At 48.4% G+C, this 19,627-nt stretch overlaps 2 protein-coding genes across 2 annotated transcripts; one reads left to right on the top strand and one right to left on the bottom strand.

Annotated features, from left to right (window-relative positions):
- Nucleotides 1-9,066: 9,066 nt before the first annotated feature.
- On the bottom strand, nucleotides 9,067-10,358 carry LOC120652686 (abscisic acid receptor PYL4-like). The gene has a single exon (XM_039930573.1). It carries the CDS (start codon nucleotides 10,177-10,179, stop codon nucleotides 9,517-9,519), a length of 663 nt encoding a protein of 220 aa, XP_039786507.1. The 5' UTR covers nucleotides 10,180-10,358; the 3' UTR covers nucleotides 9,067-9,516.
- Nucleotides 10,359-14,431: 4,073 nt separating this feature from the next.
- LOC120652685 (pentatricopeptide repeat-containing protein At1g62350-like) lies at nucleotides 14,432-19,202 on the top strand. Its single transcript, XM_039930571.1, has 2 exons — nucleotides 14,432-15,027; nucleotides 18,685-19,202. The coding sequence occupies exons 1-2, from the start codon at nucleotides 14,533-14,535 to the stop codon at nucleotides 19,093-19,095; spliced, it is 906 nt and encodes a 301-aa protein (XP_039786505.1). The 5' UTR covers nucleotides 14,432-14,532; the 3' UTR covers nucleotides 19,096-19,202.
- The last annotated feature ends 425 nt before the right edge of the window (nucleotides 19,203-19,627 follow it).

Below are 19,627 nucleotides of genomic sequence, written 5' to 3'. Positions count from 1 at the left end.
TTTAAAAATATTCTTTCAGCACTTTATGACCTTTGAACCGAGGCACAAAATTCTAGGAAATTTAAAAAACAGTCTCTTTGTTCTTTTTGCTGCGACCAAATTTCGAAAGCTTTTCGAGTGATTCTTGTTGCATTGTGTTCTTGGTGATTTTATCTATATCCAGTAAAAATTTGATGAATTTTTTATCCAAGGAACACCTTCGTTTTGAATTTCAAACTTGATTTCTTTCTTTTTCTTGCCCGGGCCCACCCGTCAGCCTCCCCCTTCTCCTTCCCCCTGCTTTGCTCGGCGCGCCACACGTCGCCACCGCCGCCGGCCATCCTCGCGCCACGCGCCAGCCATCCTCGCGTGCCGTGTCGCGCGCGTCCTTATCCGCGACCCAGCCACGGCCTTATCTTCCACGGCCCCCTCAAACCCTAGCCCTATTCGTTCCCCAATCCACCATTGCCACCACCGCCGGACGCTCCGCGGCCGGCCTTGATTCGTCGTCTCTGGTGAACCTCCCATCGATTTCTCGCAAGGGGAGCATCTCCTCCGTCTCCTCGCTCGATTCCCCTCCTTACCCGGCCTTCCCCCTCTCCTTGCAGTGCCGCCGGTGTCGCCCTCCGCCCGCTGCCGTCCCCGCCATCCTGGTCGCCGGTGAGGTTCGCCACCTCCTCCTCATCGCCATGCGCCCTCGCCTCGAGCCCCTCCGGCCTCGCCTCGCTGCACCGCCGACCGCCGGCGCCGCCGCGTCGCGCATGCCGCGCCGTGGGCGTGCTCACACCCCTGGTCAAGGCAACCAGGGCTGCCTTGACCTGGGCAAGGGAGCCGCCTTCCCGTGGGCCCCGCCTGTCGGCCTCTGGGCCGGCTCTGCGGGGTGGATCTAGCTTTTTAGGGTTTTGTGTTGAGCAGCAATTTTGTAAAATTCATAGAACTTCGTGTATAGCTTAGAAAAATATGAAACTTATTTTGTTGAATTCCTCTAGCTTAGATCTACTCAGAAAAAAAATATTGTTTTGCATGTTACCTTGCTGTATATTTATCTATAGTTTTATCTTGTAAAAGTAAGTTTAATGCTTAGTTATTTGTATATTGCTCTAAAAATTCCAAACCAAATTTTGTTAGACTCCCTGTGAAGCATAGTTTCCAATGGTGAAACTTTCTCATATGTTTCCTTGATGTTTGTTAAAGTTTTAGCATGTTTTCTTATGCTCTATTGGAAAATGGTTTAATGTAGAACTTTTTGTTGGAAAGTGATAAAATAGTAAAACTAATTTTTCTAGTTTTGTGTTCATTCCTAGTATCTATGTTAATTTTCATGGATTTGTTTAGTTAAGTTTGCATGCCTTTTCTAATTTATCTTGTTTTGAATAGCTGAAACTCAATATATTTATGATTAATTATAGGAAAATGCTTTTTCTGCAAAATTAATTTTCATGAATTCCTTGTGATGTCCACTACATGCTCAGTTTAATTTATGATTTATACTTGCTGTGATAATTTTTTTCTTTATTCTCGCTCGAGTTCGTACTCGCATGTTCATTGGTGTTACGTTTGTGCATCTTGCTTGTTGTGCCATTCAACCTTCATGTCATATCACTCCTACATAGTCTATAACATCATTCTAATGCATGCCTGAAGCGTCCCAATATAAATAGAGACTAAATGTGATACAAATATCAATCCCAGTAAGCTGATAACATATTTATTCAACAGATGGTTCAGTCACCGTACAAACCTCCGAGGAGGCGGACACTCGATACAAACGATAATAAGTAGTAAAATAGCTACGGAGATACACCAAAGCACGACCCAGACGGTCTCCAGCTCGGGCTCAGTGTGATGCGCTAGCAGAAACATCTTGCGGAGGACCAACACCACAGGCAAAGTTGGGCGCGGACGCAACCTCTACTCAACGTCTTCCATAACGAAGTCCGGATCTTCTTCTGAAGAAAAACCACAAACATATATCGGGTGAGTACAAAAGTACTCAACAAGTCCAACCCCATCCACAGAGGGGGGTATCACAGATATGCACAGGATAAATCAAGAATAAGGCTTAGGTTTATTTGCAGTAAAGTTAGATTTTACTCATGCAAGGGTTTATTTTTGAAAAGGATTTTCTCAAAGCAATTCTTTACTTGACCGGATATTGAGTGGGGTTGGTCCTACACAAAGGATCCAAATTTTAATGCTACCGAACTCCCCATCCACGGTAGCGCTCGGCATAACTGCCGGACACCTTCCAAAACAACGCACACCGTGAAATCATCCCTCCCAAAAGTCTAGTTGTGTGACCAAACCATAACTCGCCCAATACCGTGGGCACGGCTATTCGAATAGGTTTTAAACTCTGCAGAAGTGTGCAACTTTACCCACAAGTGGGGTACCACAGCACGACCACCTTAGTGTCAGTGCAGATCCCATCAAAGCCATTACCCACCTTAGCTAGACCTGACTAGCCAACACGGACTCCACCAAGGGGCCATTGAACTAACACCGAAGTTTAACCGGGGCATAAGTCACCACGACCTTATCCCTTCTCCTTGGTCACCCGTTGCTCTCAGCTCTCCTGATGGCTATCAGACTAACTAGTGGGGTTTATGCTAAGCCGTTGCCATATACAACGGTCGAGTGGTTTGCACGATAATTGAGTTAGGCAAGATGACACATCAACTAGGTCCTTAATGGTGATAAGATGGATATCTCCCAACCTTCTCGCCCAACCACAAAGGTACGAGCCTCCGATATGGCAATCCACATAGAAATGCCATCCATCCATCCCGCCCTAGCATTCTTTTCTTTAATTTATCAAATATCCCATTTTCCCTTTTACACAGAACTCACGCATTTTTCTTTTTATAAAACAGGTTGTAACCATATTTTGAGGATAATAAAAAAGCACAAGGTCCTAAGCGGCATTCTAACCGTGATTAACATCCAAATACAATAAATCATATTTAGACATTAATCTAGATGGTCAAGGAATCATTATAACAAGTCAAGGGGTGGCTATCCAACCATGTTTTCAGCAGTAAAAATATATGCAATTTTGTAAAACAGGCCAATAGGTTGTGTTTATAAAACTGGGTCGAAATATGCAATCAAAGGATGAGATTGAACTTGTCGTCTTCAAAGCCTTCCAGGAGTTCTGCTTGCGGTACTGCTCGGCGAACTCCTCGACGGGTTCTCCCTCGTTCACACCGGTGTCTACGGCGCACACAAACAAACACTCAATAAATAAAAAGAAATAGAGGTTTTATCGTTGAGCTCGAATCAGAGAAAATTAAGATATGGAGATAAGAATAATATTTTCGACAGATTTCCTAATGGCCTGGCCAAAATTATTTTAGAAATGACGTGGTAAAGTTTCGGAGTGATTGGAGTATTTTTGGCGCATGAAATGATGGACTAACGAGGTGATTAGGGGCTGAATAAGGATCCAGGCACTTGTTTGTAATTAGTGAAAGGACTTGATTATAATTTTTGGAAAGATCAGGGAGGCCAGAAAATAGATAGGGGTCTATTTATAAATAGGTTACATGGTGGAAGGGTTTGTTTTGGAATATAATAAAGGAGAGGGTTTCTTTTGCAAAAGGGCTAGAGAGTGGAAGGGTTATTTAAAGAATAGAGGGAAGGGGAGGGGCCTTTGGGCAATTTTGCCCCTCCTTCTTCGACCTCCCGATGGGGCAAAACAGAGGAGGGGGCCATGGGGCGCTGGCGGCCATGGGCCCGCGGCACTGGGGGCATGGCGGCGGCCGCGGATAGGGGGAAAAGGGGCAGGGAGACGCCGGGATTCGATTCCCCTCCTCGATTTGGGTGGTGGCGGCTTGTAGAGACGGCGCCACGGCGGCGGGTGGCGGCTGGCTGCCGGTGTGCGTGGCGGCGGCACTGCGGGGCTCGGCGGTGGCCGGGGCTAGGGGAAATGGAGAGGAGAGCGAGGGGAATCCATCCCCTACCTCGGTTCGGGCTGGGGCACAGCGAGGAGGTGGAGCGACGAGGGCCGGCGGGCGGCGGCGTGGGAGCTTGAGGCGGCGGTGCTGGGGCCAGGGAGGAGGCACGCGGGGGTTGGGCGAGTGTTGCGGAAGTGGAGAGCGTCGCGGAGGGCCTATTTGTAGGCGAGGAAAGGCGGTGGAGGGAGGGGTCCGCGGCGGTGGCCGGCCGGCGAGCTTGGCAGGCGGCTTTAATGGCGCTCGGCCGCTTGCGAGCATCGCGGAGCGGCGCGGTGCGGCTGCGCAAGCGGCGAGGTGGCACAGGGTGACGGGGACCACTCGGGCAGGCGCACCAGTGCAAGTGGAGGGGCCGGGCCGCTCGGCGTGGAGCTCGGCGTCGAGCTCTGCTCGAGCAGTGCTAGCTCGGGCGGCGAGGTGGCGGTGCTGTGCTGTCGATGGGCGGCACGGCGAGCACAGAGCGATGGGATGGGTCGAGCAGCGACGCGCGGCGCGGCGAGCATCGGGGTCGCGTGCCCGCGTGCTACGCGTGGGTGAACAGGGGGGCCTGTGCGTGAACAGAGAGCAGGGGCGCGCGCATGCGTGGACGGGAGCAGGGAGAAGGAAAGAGAAGAAAGGAGAAGGAGGGAGAAAAGAAAAGAAGAAAAAGAAAAAGGGAAAAGGAGAAGAAAAGAAAAGGAAGAGAGGGAGGAAAAGAGAGAGAGCGCGGCGGTCGGCGGGATTCGCGGTGACGGTCGACCACGCGCGGCAGTCGGGCGACACGCAGCGCAACACGCGGGACGAGAAGAAGAAAGAGAAGGGATGGCGATTGATTTCGGTGTCGGACGGCGAAACGCCGGGAAGGACTTTGGGAGATTAGGAGCTCGGACGGAAAAAGATTCTGAAACGATTCGAGCTTAGCGACCTTTAGTGAGTGATTCATTTTGGTGAATTTTCGGAATGTTACAATGCCTCTCATTCATACATTTTAGTGACCGAACCGTCGGAGGTCGAACCCGTGGAGCCCACCGAGTCCGTTGAGCCTGAACCCGTAGTCCAGTTCGTGGCTGAGCCCGAAGTTAACTAAGGCAAGCAGCTAAGCATGATTCCTTGCTCATATTTAATCTGAGTTAGTTAGTTATCTCACAGGGTAATGTTGGGTTATATAGTATGTATGTATTGCATTCTTGTACCCAATTTCATGCATTGTCCTTCCTTGATTTGTTACTCATGTCCTTGTCACTTGTTAGTCAGTTAATTACTTAACCTGACTAGATGCTTAGCTCTGCTTAGAGTACTCCTTTTGCTCGCTAGAAAGATTAGTTTGGAACATCACACATGCTGGTTATCCTTGGTCGCACTTGAGTAGTTGGGGTTCTGTTGGAGTAGTAGTACCGAGATTCGATCGGAATGGTAGGGCCTAGAGAATGTTGTCACAAGGGCATAGTCCGCTTGGATCGTTAAAGGACCGTCTGTGGATGCCATCGACTTTGAGCATCTTTTCGTGCTACCACATATCCAAATAATAGTACGGATGAGTCAATTACCTTCTTTGACTTGATCGTTGAGATCCGGTCCCAGATGCGTGGCCAAGGGGCTATGCAGAGAGGCTTAGGGGTGTCCCCGGTGGACCTAGGTTACTCTTCGCGCAAGCTGGGCGTACCCTCAATGATTGAGCCTCGTTGGGAACGGTTGACAGGAGTACCCCCTTATCCAACTTGACCGGTTGGGTGAGCTGCATGGTCCTTGTGTCGTGTGGGTAAAGTAGTACACCCTTGCAAGATTTTAATTAATTCGAATTGCCGCGCTCTTGGTTATGAGCAAGCTCTTGGTTCGTCGAATTCCTCCTAGAGAGTTTCGATTTTGTTGGCTTTGGTTCATGTCGCACCTATAATCATTTATATCTCATACAACTAAAATTTATCTGGGGTTAGACAACAATAATTAATCCTACTAGGTGTTAAGTTAGGGAGCTTACGCTTATGCAATCATTACTTAATTTTAAAGCTTTTGTGGAGCCATTGCATGATCCTTGTTTAATTATTCGCGTAAGACTTGCAAGTACTTTTGTACTCAGGTTGCTTTCTAAACCTAGTTGCAGGTGAGCCGGAAGTGGTGTTCGTCCACTTCTACCCCGCTGACCCAATTGCGGGGGAGGAGTATGTCGTTGTGGCTGTAATGATGTCTTTGAGTAAGACATCATTATCTTAGTATGTCTTTATCGTAATCAAGCTCCGTGAGAGCATTTAAATGCAATAAATTTTAAGTTCCTGTTTAATATGGTTTTCGTGAGCTCAAGGCTTGTAATAGAATTTTGAACCCTCCTATGTTGAACTTGCAATAGTAAGTGTTGAACTCTGGTAATGTAAAACTGCTCTTTGTGGATCATCGTCAATATGCGTGCTTGTACAACAGTACGTGTGCTTAATCCTGGGCATGTGGCAAACACGTACCGGGACTACCGGATTTGCGATCGTTTTAGGTGAATTGTATTGATTAAGTGTCTCTAAGATGTGGATTAACACGTGGCATGTCGAGAGACGGACACGTGTTAACTCTCATCTTAATGGATTAATAAATAATTTTCACCTAAACCGAGTGCAAATTGGACAGTTCTCATAGAGTCGGAGCTGTTTTGCAGCGGAAATAGACGAACCCGGCGGTGGAGAAAGAGAGAGAGACCCAGCTCCGCCTACTCCACCACAGACGAAGCGGAGCTATCGCATGTAGGGGTGATAATGGGTCATGGCCCTAGTGGCCTCTTCACAGCCCAACAAAATTCTTAAATTATTTAGTTCAAAATTATATAAGATTAAAATCTGATTCTTAAATTTTTTAGTTTAAAATCTTAACCCCTTTACTACCCCTAGTCGCACGGAGCCCTCCAAACGGACTAGCACGAAGTGAGTTCATGATCGATGTCGGACGGTGACGACCTAGCTCGACCGGCCAATCGGAGCGCAGGGATCGGAATCTCTCCCCCAGCTAATCATCTGCTGGGTGCGTTTCATGACCTCGTTGCGCGTTCTACGAGGATGTACGGCGGTGTCGCCCCAACAGCCAATGGAGCCTTCGCGTACGGATCGGAGAGCAGTGCCGTGCGTGCGTATGATTACTGCGGCACGCGAGTAATGTTGAGTATACTACGTATACGTACCTTTTTTTGTTTAATTATTATTACCTAGTACGAAAGTAGATCTTCCATTTTCTATTTGGTTTGGATCCACCCAGCAAATCAATTAGTAGTTGATTAAATAGAAATAGCTGGTCTCGTTTGGATCCACTTTAGCAAAAAATATCTAACTATTAATTAGCTGATGGATTCAAATATACCCTTGATGTGAGAAGCTCCACCCGTAAATCGGTATCGCCACATCGCGTAGGAATTAAACATAGCCCGGCTGGCCACAGTGATCAGGTAAGATATTAAATATAATGCTGGGAAACTTCAACCATCATGAATTTTGACTAAATCGCTGTTAAAACTCGAAACTTCAAAAACTAAAGAAACGAAGGCCCTATTTGGTTTTCCTATCATACCTATTGCACACGATTCCCGAGAAAAGAATCTCACATTCATGGAGTATTAAACGAAGTTTATTTGCAAAACCTTTTCACGGATGGGTGTAACTTTTCACGACGAATCTAATGATAATAATTAATCGATGATTTGCTACAGTGATGCTACAGTAACCATCCTCTAATCGTGCGGTCAAGAGCTCATTAGGTTCGTCTCGCGAAGTAGCGCAGGATTGTGGAGTTAGTTTTGTAAATTGTCTTTATTTAATACCTCTAATTATTAGCTAAAATTTTTATACTACTTGTGCTACTTCAAACCAAACAGGTCGAAGGGATGGAAGCTTCCTCCCTCGGCTGGAAGAGTACCGGTCGAGTCCGACCGATAGCCCGTCGAGGCCGTTCCAGAGGCAAGTGGAAGGATCGATCCACCGCCCCACAACTTGGATGCCAAGAGGGAGCACAAAAAAAAAAATTAAAGCAGCAGCTACCGGGAGGCACAGGAACCAGCCGTTTAATGCTAATCACGCGACCTGACGTGCAAGTTGAGCGCCCACTTGCGCAGTTAATTACTCGCGTCACGTACGTCTGCTGACCTGGCCTTGCGTGCTGTCCCGTGCTCATCGTTCCTTTTCCTTTTTTTTCTCTCTTTTACCGACGGCTAGGCAAGTTGCCGCCGGTCTCGATCGGAACGTACGCGCAAGTTGCAGGTAGCGTCCTATTATTGTCTACAGGAGCAGCAGCAACCCTTCTGAGTGATACAGTACTTAGCAGAGAGCTAGAATTGGTAGTTGTATAATTATTTATATAAATAAAATAAAAGCGGGTCAAGGAGGAATTTCGAAACGGCCGGTGGGGCGGGGAGGGGGACGGAGGACGGATGCGATAGGTGGGAGAAGGGAAGGGGAGGCAACGACAGCCGACAGGCCCCTGCCCCTGCCCGCGCAAGCTAGCTGCTCGGCTTGGCTGGCGCGGGGAGCGGGACGGCGGGGCGGGGGCGATAGTACAGCTCGCGACGTCGCGACGCGCCGCAAGTGGGCGGAGCGGGGCACTTTCGCGCAGGGAACCCTGGGTTTTGCTCCTCGTCTCAACCAAGGGCTCGTCGCCTTCGCCTTCGCCTTCGTAGAGACCGGGTTTTGGTCCTTTCAACCGACGAACAAAAAGATCTTACGAACGTTAGCCAGGGCCGGACTGACTGAGCTGCAGATTTTTGTTTATCCCTGCAAGCTTTGCTTTGCATTTCCATAATCTCGCTCGACATGAGATGGGATTCATATGCGGTTTATTTGATGCTGCGTAAATATGGATCGCCGATACGCGATAGACCAAACCGGGGACGAGGGCTCGCTGACTGATCTGTTGCGGTCTGCCGTCTGCCGCTGATCGATCGAACTATATTGGAAATCGCTTCATTTGCCGCGTGACCGATCTCTGCTGCCGGCAAATGCATTTGTGTACTCCATGTTAATTTGGCAGCTACATGTGCCTTCTGCTTCCTTAATGAATCAATCGATTCCTCGACATAGAAGATTAGCAACAAGTAGACTGGTTGGCTGTCAATCTAGAGGAGCTAGTGCTGTTACGACTCTCGATCGGATTACCATCACTGCTGCTGGGTGTGGTATGAGCTTGGCAGATAACTGAAGAAGGAGGTTCTTCATTTTTCTGTTCTCACGAGCGACGAGACACACACATACCGTTTGGGACTACATCAGATCAAAACTTGTTACAAGGACATGTACAACATAAATCTCACGCGTTTTGTGCTTTCCAGGGATCATAAAATACCTACTGCCACGAACATATATACATTGAAATTTGACCGTGTGTCGGAACTTAAAATCTCTATCGATTTATACTTCTCATCTCTTGAAGGGACCGGAGGACGGAGAGGAGGGTTGTGTGTCTCTCGCAACAACGAGAAAAAAAAAGGATAAACAAGAGGGGGTCAAATGTGAAGAGACAAAGAAGGAAGAAGAAGAAGAAGAAGAAAAAAAGGCTCACGCGCCGAAGAAACACGCAACCCTCTCCTGCCCCCGGAAAAACCATCGATCGATCGTCGATCGCCCATGGAGATGGAGGTCCCTCCTCACGTCGACACGGCGGCGAGCTTCTCGGCGGTGGTTGCCAGCGACTGGAGGTTGCACCTGACGATGGTGTCCACGAACACGCGGGTGTCCTCGGGGGTGTTGCCCGGCGGCACGTCCACCATGTAGGACTCCACGACGACGGTGGCGGAGTCAGGCGCGGCGGGGGACGGGTGAACGGTGGTCACCGAGAGGTAGTTCTGGAGCCGGTGCTCGCCGCCGCCGACGCGGAAGCTGAGGACGTGGCTCTCGTCGTCCAGGACCTCGAGGCGCTCGCGGCTGGACGCCGCGGGGAGCCCCGACACGACGCGCACCTCCCGGAGCGTGCCCACGCCGCCGTCGCCCGCCAGCAGCGCGCAGCTGCGCACGAACCGCTTGTACGCCTGCGGCTGGTCGAACCGCCGCACCACGGACCACACCGCCGCGGCCGGCGCCGCCACGTGCTGGACCACCGCGGAGCAGCACCGCCCGGGCCCCGGCGGCGCGTGCTCGTGGTGGCGCGCCGCCTCAGCGGGCACCTCGCCGTCGTGCGCCCCGCACCGCATCCCCGCGGTCGTCGCGACCGCCGCCGCGGCCACCTCCGCCGCGCACCCGACGCCGGCCAGGACCCGGCCGTGGTGCTGGTGCGGCATGCTGCCGGGGCTGGACGCCTGGATGCACGGCATCTTGCGCTGGCTGCTGGCTGGTTTGGTTGTTCTTGACCCTGTTCGTAGCTACCTGCGTGCCTTCTCCCCTCCTGGTCAGGCTCGCGTGCGGTGGAATTCCTTGCGGCGCCGGGTGGGGGATGGCGAAGAGGTTGATGGGGGTGGAGGCCGTTTATGTATGCAAAGTGCGCCAACTTGTCCTGGCTCGCACTGTTGCATATGTATCCAGTTGTGTGCTCACTTTAATTGTGCTTCCTCTTTTATTTAATTCAACCAAATCATCTTTAAGTGGGGTCTACCTTGCAACAATTTGCCCAAGTTGCACGGGGAGACGTTGCTGCTTCATCTTTACGATAATTTAGGAAGGAAAACTTGACGACGCGGAGATATTCTTGAATTTCATCTCACTTCATGTTTATTATCTTGGCGGGACGCACTTTGCCGCTTTCTTTTGTTTTGTTATATGAACAATACATTTTGTAACAAAATTAGGAGTACTACTCATGTAGCTTGCTTTTTTCACAACCGTACCTGAGCACGTTTTTCATTAAGAGGACTCGTGTTCTGTGGAACATAAAGTTGTTTTTATGTGATGTGGAAGCAATAACTTATATTTGGAAAAAAACTGAAAATGAATTATACACACAAGTTTGTAAAACGTCTTGGGGGGGGGGGGCATCAAATGTTAAAGATGGTTGTTTATGGTTTGGATTATCATTGTTAAGGAAGCTGCCTCTCGCGATAAAAAAGGGAAGCCGTTAGGTTTCATTGGTTTAATTTGCGAGTACGTAATATAGTAAATGTTAAGAGCAAGTGGGCAAGCAGCAATGCAAGATGCAAATCTTTATGCAGCAGGAGGCGATTAGTTAACTAAAGAGGGAAGAAGGGGTAAGACTGATGATGAATGTGATTTTCTCGAAAGATTTCCGAACAACTACTAGCAATGTAATGTAATGCAAGTGGAGCATAGAATAGGTCAGGCAAGTAAAGCCAAGTTGGTTGAGATGAGTTATATATAACCCCACACTGTGCTTATCCTAGGGATGCCCATTTTTTTTATATCACCCCCCCCCCTCTTGCACTATCCTGTTGCTTTCCGTCGTCGTGATCCCGCTCCCTTTATGATTGTTAACCTTTCACACCAGCTAATAATAACTAATTGTACATTATAATACGGGACACCAACTTGGCACGGTCGCCAACTTGTACCCTGCCCTTTTCTTCAGATGAAAGGACCACCAAAGTTCTACTTGCCATACAAAGTTCAGCTTTTCTTACTTCAAGGATGAATCAAGCGAAAACCGACTCCTTAAAACATGTCTTCATCTACCGTGTTACAATTCAATCATATACCGGCCCGGCTGGATTATTCTTTTAGAAAATAAAAGAGAACCCTGAATCATGCGCATGGACCATGACAGACACAAAGGAGGCTCATCAACTACTGCCGCCCTGTACAGTACTGGCCCTGTACTGTCCGCGACAGAGCTGGTTAACAACGCGGTCTCTCTTTCCAGGCCATCATTGTACGTACATGCATGGCAACAATTTGCAAGGCGACATCTTCCCTGCTCTGCTAGCAAGTGTATCGCAACGGCCGCCGGAATGCCTCGATTCTTCTTCGCCCGAGCCAGCCAGCGCTCTTCTCCATTCCATTCCACGCGCGCGCATGATCCCTCGCGCTCGTGCGGTAGGAGGAGCGCGGGCCGGAGAGCGCTGCTACGGCTCAGGGCAATTCGCTGAAAGGCACGAGCTCATCGGTCGAATCGGCCACCGGGAGCGCGAGGAGACCAATCAAATCATCACGTTCCGTAAAAGAGGGGGGAAACATCAATTCGTCGCCGCGCTGTCTTCGGTCAGATCGGCCGGATACTGTAGGTGATCCTGCAACTACGGGTTCGACAGCGACGACACGGGAGCAAAGGTACATCATAGACAACTCCCCAGCGACAGCCAGGGACTTCTACGGCCGCATCGGCTATCGCCCACGCGGGGGGTTTTTTTTTTCAACCGGACGCCGAGAGCGAGCGTTCGGTCGCCGCCGAAACACGACGGAATTTTACTGGAGGTCTGGAGCGGCCCGTGGCGGAGGCGGTCGCGATTTCTGAATCAAACAGGCGTGCAAGTTGGGGAGGCCACTTGCGGGGAGGCTGGCTGCTGGTGGACGCGCGCGCGAGGGGAACGCGGGCAAGTGGGGGGCGTCCCTTTCGGGAGAGCGCCGGTGGGGTAGTGCGCCCGCCAGCCCAAGTTGCGCGCACGGGCGTCACTGCTGATCACGAGCCCCGCGACCGGCCCTGCTCCCCCGGCACGGCGAGGCTGCTCGGACTAGAAGCCTGGAACATGCTGTGCCCCCACGAGGAAGGCAGGAACATGCGGCGCAAGTGGGGGGCCGGGCGAGCTGTTCGGGATTGAAGGCTGGGGCTGGGGCTGATGGCTGGTCTGGACGTCTGGTCGCGGCTCACGAGCTGCGGCTGACCGGTGGTGCGCGCGGGTCACGGCTCGCACAGGAGGGTGGGTAGGGGGATGTGGCTGTTGATTTGTTCGGATTCTAGTTGCCAGTTGGCCTCAGTTCCGGGTGTCCAAGTACGTCTGTACAAGCCGGTTCAGCAGCCTGCCTTTTTCCCGGATGATCCTCTGCAGTAACTGCAGAGAGACTCGACCATTGCCGTGTGGCCCGGGTGACCATTGCCGTGTGGCCCGGGTGATCACCTGGTCCACGTGACAGCGGCTCAGTCCTCTTGCAGTTACTGCAGAGGATTTGTTTCTCTTTTTCCCATTCCTTCTTGCTCAGTTTTTTTTTGAGAAGTGCTTCTTGCTTGTTGTATGCCATCGACGTGCAAAGTGCAAACTATCAAACGTGCCCGACCTGTAGGCCTGCAGTGGGGTTTTCTATATGTCTTCCACAAGATAGATAAATATGTTATCTTTAAAGCCCAAGGCCCAATTAGCACATGATTAGAGTGCACGCCGCACGCCCAGCACGCAGCTGCAGGAGCGACATCACCCAATTGCATGCAGCCAGCACCAAGCAGGAGGGACAGGAGTCCAACGAACAATATGCAGATTGCAGAAGGGGAGAAGCAAGCTGTCAGTACTGACGCTCAACATGAGCTTATGAGTACGTTGCTTTGCTTCTCTCTAGTTTCTTCCAAGTCTCGTAATACCATCTTCAACATTTTTTGAATTGATTCAACATTCTGAAAAGAGTAATCCTACATTTCGGATAAACCAATTCAACATGTTTAGAACAAATGTTGAAGTAGTATACTACGTATGTTGAAATGACATATTCAAAATGTTAAAATAGTATATTGAAATGTTGAAATTCTAAAATAAGATAACAAAAATAACATATTGGATCTTATTCTATTCCATTAATTCTAAAGAATATTTTAGTTCAAATGGAATGTAAATCGGATTTACGATTTAAGAGAAAATGTGATTTGGAGTTAGGAACTTGTTTTGCTTTCCAACCTATTCCTCCTCTCATGCCGCGACACCTGGCTGCCTCCCCGCTCCGCTTCCGCCCGCTTCGATCACACTGCTCCCCGCTGCTGTGCATCGTATGTAACTCTGTATTTTGCACGGATCTCAAACATTGGAAGATGGTTAACAAAAATTTTTCTGAAAGATATATAGGATCCACGGCCTGCAGTGACCGCTAGATGTCAGGCCCATTACAGACCAAGTCCAGCGGCCCCTCAGACGGGCCCTCATGCTTGTTTACATGGGCTGGCCTAATCTACCCGCGACCGCCCCGTCGTCGTCGATCCGTTTCACGATTTCGTTGTGTTTGCGTCACCCGCACGGTCGCACCAAACTGTTGGTTGCTTCCGATCAAAAAAAACAACAACTGCTTGTTGCTTAACTCTTTGTTGTTTTGGCCCATTCATCATAGTTCATAGAAACGTGTGACCCTTGTGGACAGCCCAACTGCCTCGCTAGCCCAACTGCTAATGGAGTTGAACCCGCCCCAAATCCGTCCCTATCCATATTTCAAGAGTCCTAACTACTACCCGCCCCGACCCACCCCGTCGGCCCAATGCCCCAACCCGCCCCAACCCAAAGTCACGACAGAAGATGATATGCGACTTACGCGCCGATCTACTGCCATAGCATCCCAACCCGGCCCAACCCGTATGTGTCGTCAACCCAACTCGCTCCAACCCGCTTCATAGTGTCACCCGTTTCCACCCATCCAATAGTACCCGTATTAAAACCCACATAAAAAACCCGTCAAGCCCCGCCCCATTAGCAGGAGTAACCCATACCCCTCTTCTTCCTCCTCCTGTCTTTCCCTCGGCTCAGATCGAAACGCCATGGCGGCCGGAGATACAGGGCAGGGAGGATTGGCTGGTTCGTAGCCTGGGGAGGATGAAGGGCAGGGGGTATTCCGTATTCGTCGCAATTCGCAAAACCAAGGTACCTCATCATGCCGAGTCCTCCACCCCTGGGTATATAGTTGGAAAGGAGCAAATTCCACCGAAAGGCCCAACGGCCCAAGTTGCAGTCGGTCCCCAAATGCTTCCCCGTCTCCTCCCGCACCGCCATCGCCTCCTCCTCCTCCTCCGAACCCTGCCCCGGGCCGCCGCCAGGTACGCCGCCGAGGTTGAACCCTGCCAGAGGCTATGCTCCACGTCTTCCGCGTCGAGCCCAAGCCTCTCGATATGGCGGCGGAAGAAGGAGATGGGGAAGGAGGGCCTCATGGCGGTGGCGCAGCTCAAGCGGCTCGCGGCGCTTCCCCCGGCCGGGGGCCACCCGCGCCTTGAGCAGTTCATGCGCTCGCACGTGTCGCGGCTCCTCCGCACCGACCTGCTCGCCGTCCAAGCCGAGCTGCTCCGCCAGGACCACGTCATCCTCTCCATGAAGGTAACACTACCAACCCATTAGATAAAGGGTAAATTTGCTGGGGGACATCCTTCAAATGTGGCTTTTGCTAGGAGCCACTAAAAAAACATCCTTTTGCCCAAAGACACTCCAATCAATGTAATTTGCCACAGAACACTGTAACTCATATAATAGTATTTCCAACCCAAAGAGGTCATAAAACACAATTTCTGGACAGATTTACCCTTATCCCTTCAAACACATCATATTTCAGCAAACCAGGTCAGTAAAATTACATATGGCATATTTTAACAGCAGAATAGAACAGATCACAAAAATAGCCTCCTCCAGCCACGTTTGACCATCAAGTACTGTATCATTACATAGTAATCCATCCTTCGGTGGTGATGCCAAAGGAGCAATCTCAAGTCTATCATTTTCTCCATGTTAAAAAAGCAGGCCAATGTTACATAATCCATTTAAGCAGTTCCCTAAAGTCTTAATAATGATGGAAGAAAAGAACAAAACTTTTATTTGGATGACCTTAAGTTGGCAAGCTGTAACATCGTAGTCCAAGTGGCCCTTCCAAGCAAAATTATCCCACTGGCACAAAGAAAAATCCCGGATTATCAAGCAAGCTTGGGCCCTGTTCAGGACATGCAGTGCTTTTAAGGTCATCATTTCCATTCTGCACCGAAATTTCAATGTTCGCACCTGAGTATGCAAAGAAGAGTTTAGGGACTAACAGCACTATAACAAAACTAAATATCTGATATTATTCTGAATGTAAATGCCAGTGAGATACTAGCCGATTTGGTTCTGCAAAATTGTTTAGGTGTTGCACTTCAAACCAACCTTTTGAGAATCATGCGGGCACATATAATGAACTGGACCTGCAAAATAACTAAATGATCCAACCCGTGAACTTAGAGTTTTACTAAGGACATGAAGTCGCGCGCCGCCAGGGCCCTCCATGCTCCGCGAATCCCCTGTGCTGGCCGCCTGCGACGCGCCCGCGCTGCCGTTAGCACCCCTGCGCGGACGGCCGGACGGATGAGGCCTGCACGCCGGGCGGCGCTAGCAGGCCTTGGGCGCGTGCGGACGGATGGCCGGAGGGGGCCTGCGCGCCAGTCGCCGGAGCAGGCCGCCGGTAGGCGCGACCGCGCGAGCAGGCGCCTGGAGAGTGTTGGAGGGGTGATGGCGTGATGCGGATGGATTGGATTGGGATGGGTGTGCAGTCAGCAGAGGGCAACTTGGTCATTTTGCGTTCGTTCACAATTAATCTGAATAAACAATAGGCTCTGGTGTCTTGTGGCAAATTACATTGATTGAACGGTGTCTCTGGGCAAAGGGAGATTTTTTTTAGTGGCTACCAGCAAAAGCCACATTCCAAGGATGCCCCCAGCAAATTTACCCTTAGATAAAAGCCGCGCGCTCTACTGTCTAGTTCATGACTGAATGTCTACATTTGCTTTACAATTGCTTACCGTGTACAACGATTGACTTACTTGAAAGGAACAGCGTGCACCACTAGCTGCGTGGCTTAAACTCTGAATTGCAAAATGGGGGTTTCAATGCACCTGTTAGGCTGAATCTGAGGCACCTATCTTCATTTTCGATTGTTCACACAGTCAGGCTGTTTGCATGCTGGAGTAGGAAATGGTTGTTCTCATGTGCTCTTTCCAAAGTCAATTTTGACATGAAGAAGCGGAAAATAGGATTAATGCCCCCCCCCTAATTTCAAATTCTAGCTAGATCCGACACTGGATGTAGGAGGGCCTTAGGCTAAATGTGGCCTTCTTCTTTGTCGTGATCCTTCACCCCCTCCATCCGGTTATTGGCAAATTCTTCATCTCTTTTAACCATTTGTTAGAATTCCTGCACATGTCTAGTAAAAACTAGTGGTATCAATTTTTTCATTCTTGAATTGCACGAGCATAGACTTTATGCTTGAATTGCGTTGTTATCTGAATATAGAAAAGCAGGGATTTTAAGTTTTAAAGCTGTGTCTATGCGTCATAACTACGAAATTATGATCTAGTCGAGGCTGCTTGAGATTATTAATTTCTTGTGAGCATACTGTAGCATGTTGTCATGTGAAGCTATGATAGTACTCTTTTGGGCATTTTTTGCTATATTTTGTTTGAAACCAAGCTGGCATGTACACTTATCTTAAATCAGGACAAATCATTGGCTCTTTTTGATGAAACAGTAGGGGCTCATTTTAATGGGTAACATTCTACAAGGTCATCTTGCATAAAGGTTTTCTTTAGATTGATTGCATCTTCTAATAAACTGTTGAAATGATTTTGCAGTGTTAAATAACTTACTTGATATAACTTATAATATTTGAAAACATTCCTTCAGCATAAATAGTTTTGATGGGTCATGCTGCCTTTGTCTTTACACAGAGGGACCTGCTGGGGTTTAACCTCTAACGATTGCAATAATCCAAAAACCCAGAACTTATTCACATTATTTGGTCTCAAGTATACAGTAGCAAACAAGCTGGCATACCATAGGCGTAGATGTAGACTAGAAATGAAACCCAAGAATATCAGTATTCAGTAGTAAAGGATGTTTGATCTTGGTTCTGGCATGTGCATCACTAATTTCTATGCAGCCTTATCCAATGACAATTCATTGCCTGCATTCCATCATTTCATGCCTCCTTTTACAATCTCCTCCAATGTAAAAGATGGCTGATCTCAACCTCTCCTCAAATCATACTTATTGGAATACTAGCCTCTAAAATTTGTTTCTCAGACTTGGATGTCTTACATAATTTTACTTAGTATGTTAAACTCGGAAAGAGTTACTCTATCTACTTGATCGATGATACATAATGTGGCTTTGTCCTATTGATAGATGTTAAAAAACACAATTTTCACAACCTGCTGATAGATCTCTCCTGTTACCATTCACTATTTTTTTCTTTATCTCTGGGCTACCTAGTTTTTTATGTTCATTGTTTGGGGATATATTAGGCCATTTTAATTCGAGAATGATTTGCCAATTACATGAGTGCCAGTTGAGGATTTGCCACCCATTAAGTCGAAACTAGGGTTTTGCCTCTCTTTTCATGCTGCATCCTATTATTTACCATTTTTTTCTTTCAACTTCTTTGTTCTCTTTTGGCCCCAGTTAATTAGTTAAAAGACCTGTATGCTGCTTGAGATGAACAGTAGTCATATATGAATATGTCCAATGATCTTGAGAGTTGAAAGGCTTGATAGTTATCTTATTTGTATATAATAAGCTGTGCTTTTAGACAAGGCCTCTAACCTAAATGTCTCTGATGAGGCCAAGTCACTTGATACAAGGCAGGCAAATTTATATGAGGTAGTTCAGAAAAAAAAATAGTTGATAGCCTGACTGAATTCTCATATCCAGTAGATAAACTAACTCCTAATCATCTGAAGAAATCTCCTAGCCACCTTTCACCTGTTATCACTATGATTCCTTGACTGGAGCCAAAAGTGACTAGAAAAGGGTGAACCCTCAATTTCATTGGAACAGCTAATGAGTGCCAATCCTCTGCGTTGAGATGCTCCTACATACGTTGTTATTGCTTGAAGAGTCCTTTGTTTCCGAAGTTCAGTGTTTCGTGAGCATAGTAGCATCCAATGGACAACAACCAGTTCCATTTGAAGTTTGGCATAGTCTTCCGGATGATGAAGTATTGATTTGTTGCTGCAGATATATGGTGTTGTGCGGAAAGAAATCTGGTACCGTCCTGACATGTACTTCTACCGAGACATGCTGTACATGCTAGCAAGGAACAAGAAGGTTGATGAGACGAGGCAGGTCTGGGCCGATCTCAAGTCTGAAGACGTGCTATTCGATCAGCACACCTACGGCGACATTGTGCGAGCCTTCTGTGATGCTGGCTTAATTGATCTGGCGATGGAAATCTACGAGGACATGAGAAGCTCTCCCGAGCCACCCCTCTCGCTGCCGTTCCGTGTAATCCTGAAAGGGCTGGTCCCGTACCCCGAGCTGAGGGAGAAGATAAAGCAGGATTTTCTGGAGCTTTTCCCCGATATGATTGTATATGATCCGCCAGATAGCTTGTCGGATGTAGATGATGACTTCAAGTTTAAGTTTTGATGAATATACACATCCTTACGTTCTTGCTTCGATGCTTCCTGGAGTTGAATTTCTAAGGTCTACTGCGAGTGTGAGACTACAATCAATAAACCCACCTGATTGGAGCACCAGCTTTCGTCTCCTCTGAATCATGTAGGTCATGTTTAGTTGGTGAAAAGTTGTTGATTTTGGTACTATAGCATATTTTGTTGTTATTTAATAAATAATATCCAATTATAGACTAATTAGGCTTAAAAGATTCATCTCGTGCTAATCAGTTAGACTGTGTAATTAGTTATTTTTTCAACTGCATTTAATGCTCTATACATGTGTCCGAACATTCGATGTGACAGGCACTGTAGAAATTTTTTTGGGAACTAAATAGGGCCTTTGTTAAGCTCCATCTTGAGGATTTATTGTTCCCTGGCAGCCAATGTCTGATCCTACCCATGAACGGTAGATTTTAGTGTTATGAAGGTTTGTTTTTTTTAAACTAGTGTTCTGAAGTTATGATAGCATTTCTTCCGAAGAGCTGATGGTGACTGAACTGGAC

This window comes from Panicum virgatum, chromosome 9K (genome assembly GCF_016808335.1).
Source record: "Panicum virgatum strain AP13 chromosome 9K, P.virgatum_v5, whole genome shotgun sequence".
NCBI lineage: Eukaryota > Viridiplantae > Streptophyta > Magnoliopsida > Poales > Poaceae > Panicum > Panicum virgatum.
This window is presented reverse-complemented; position numbering and strand designations above follow the sequence as displayed.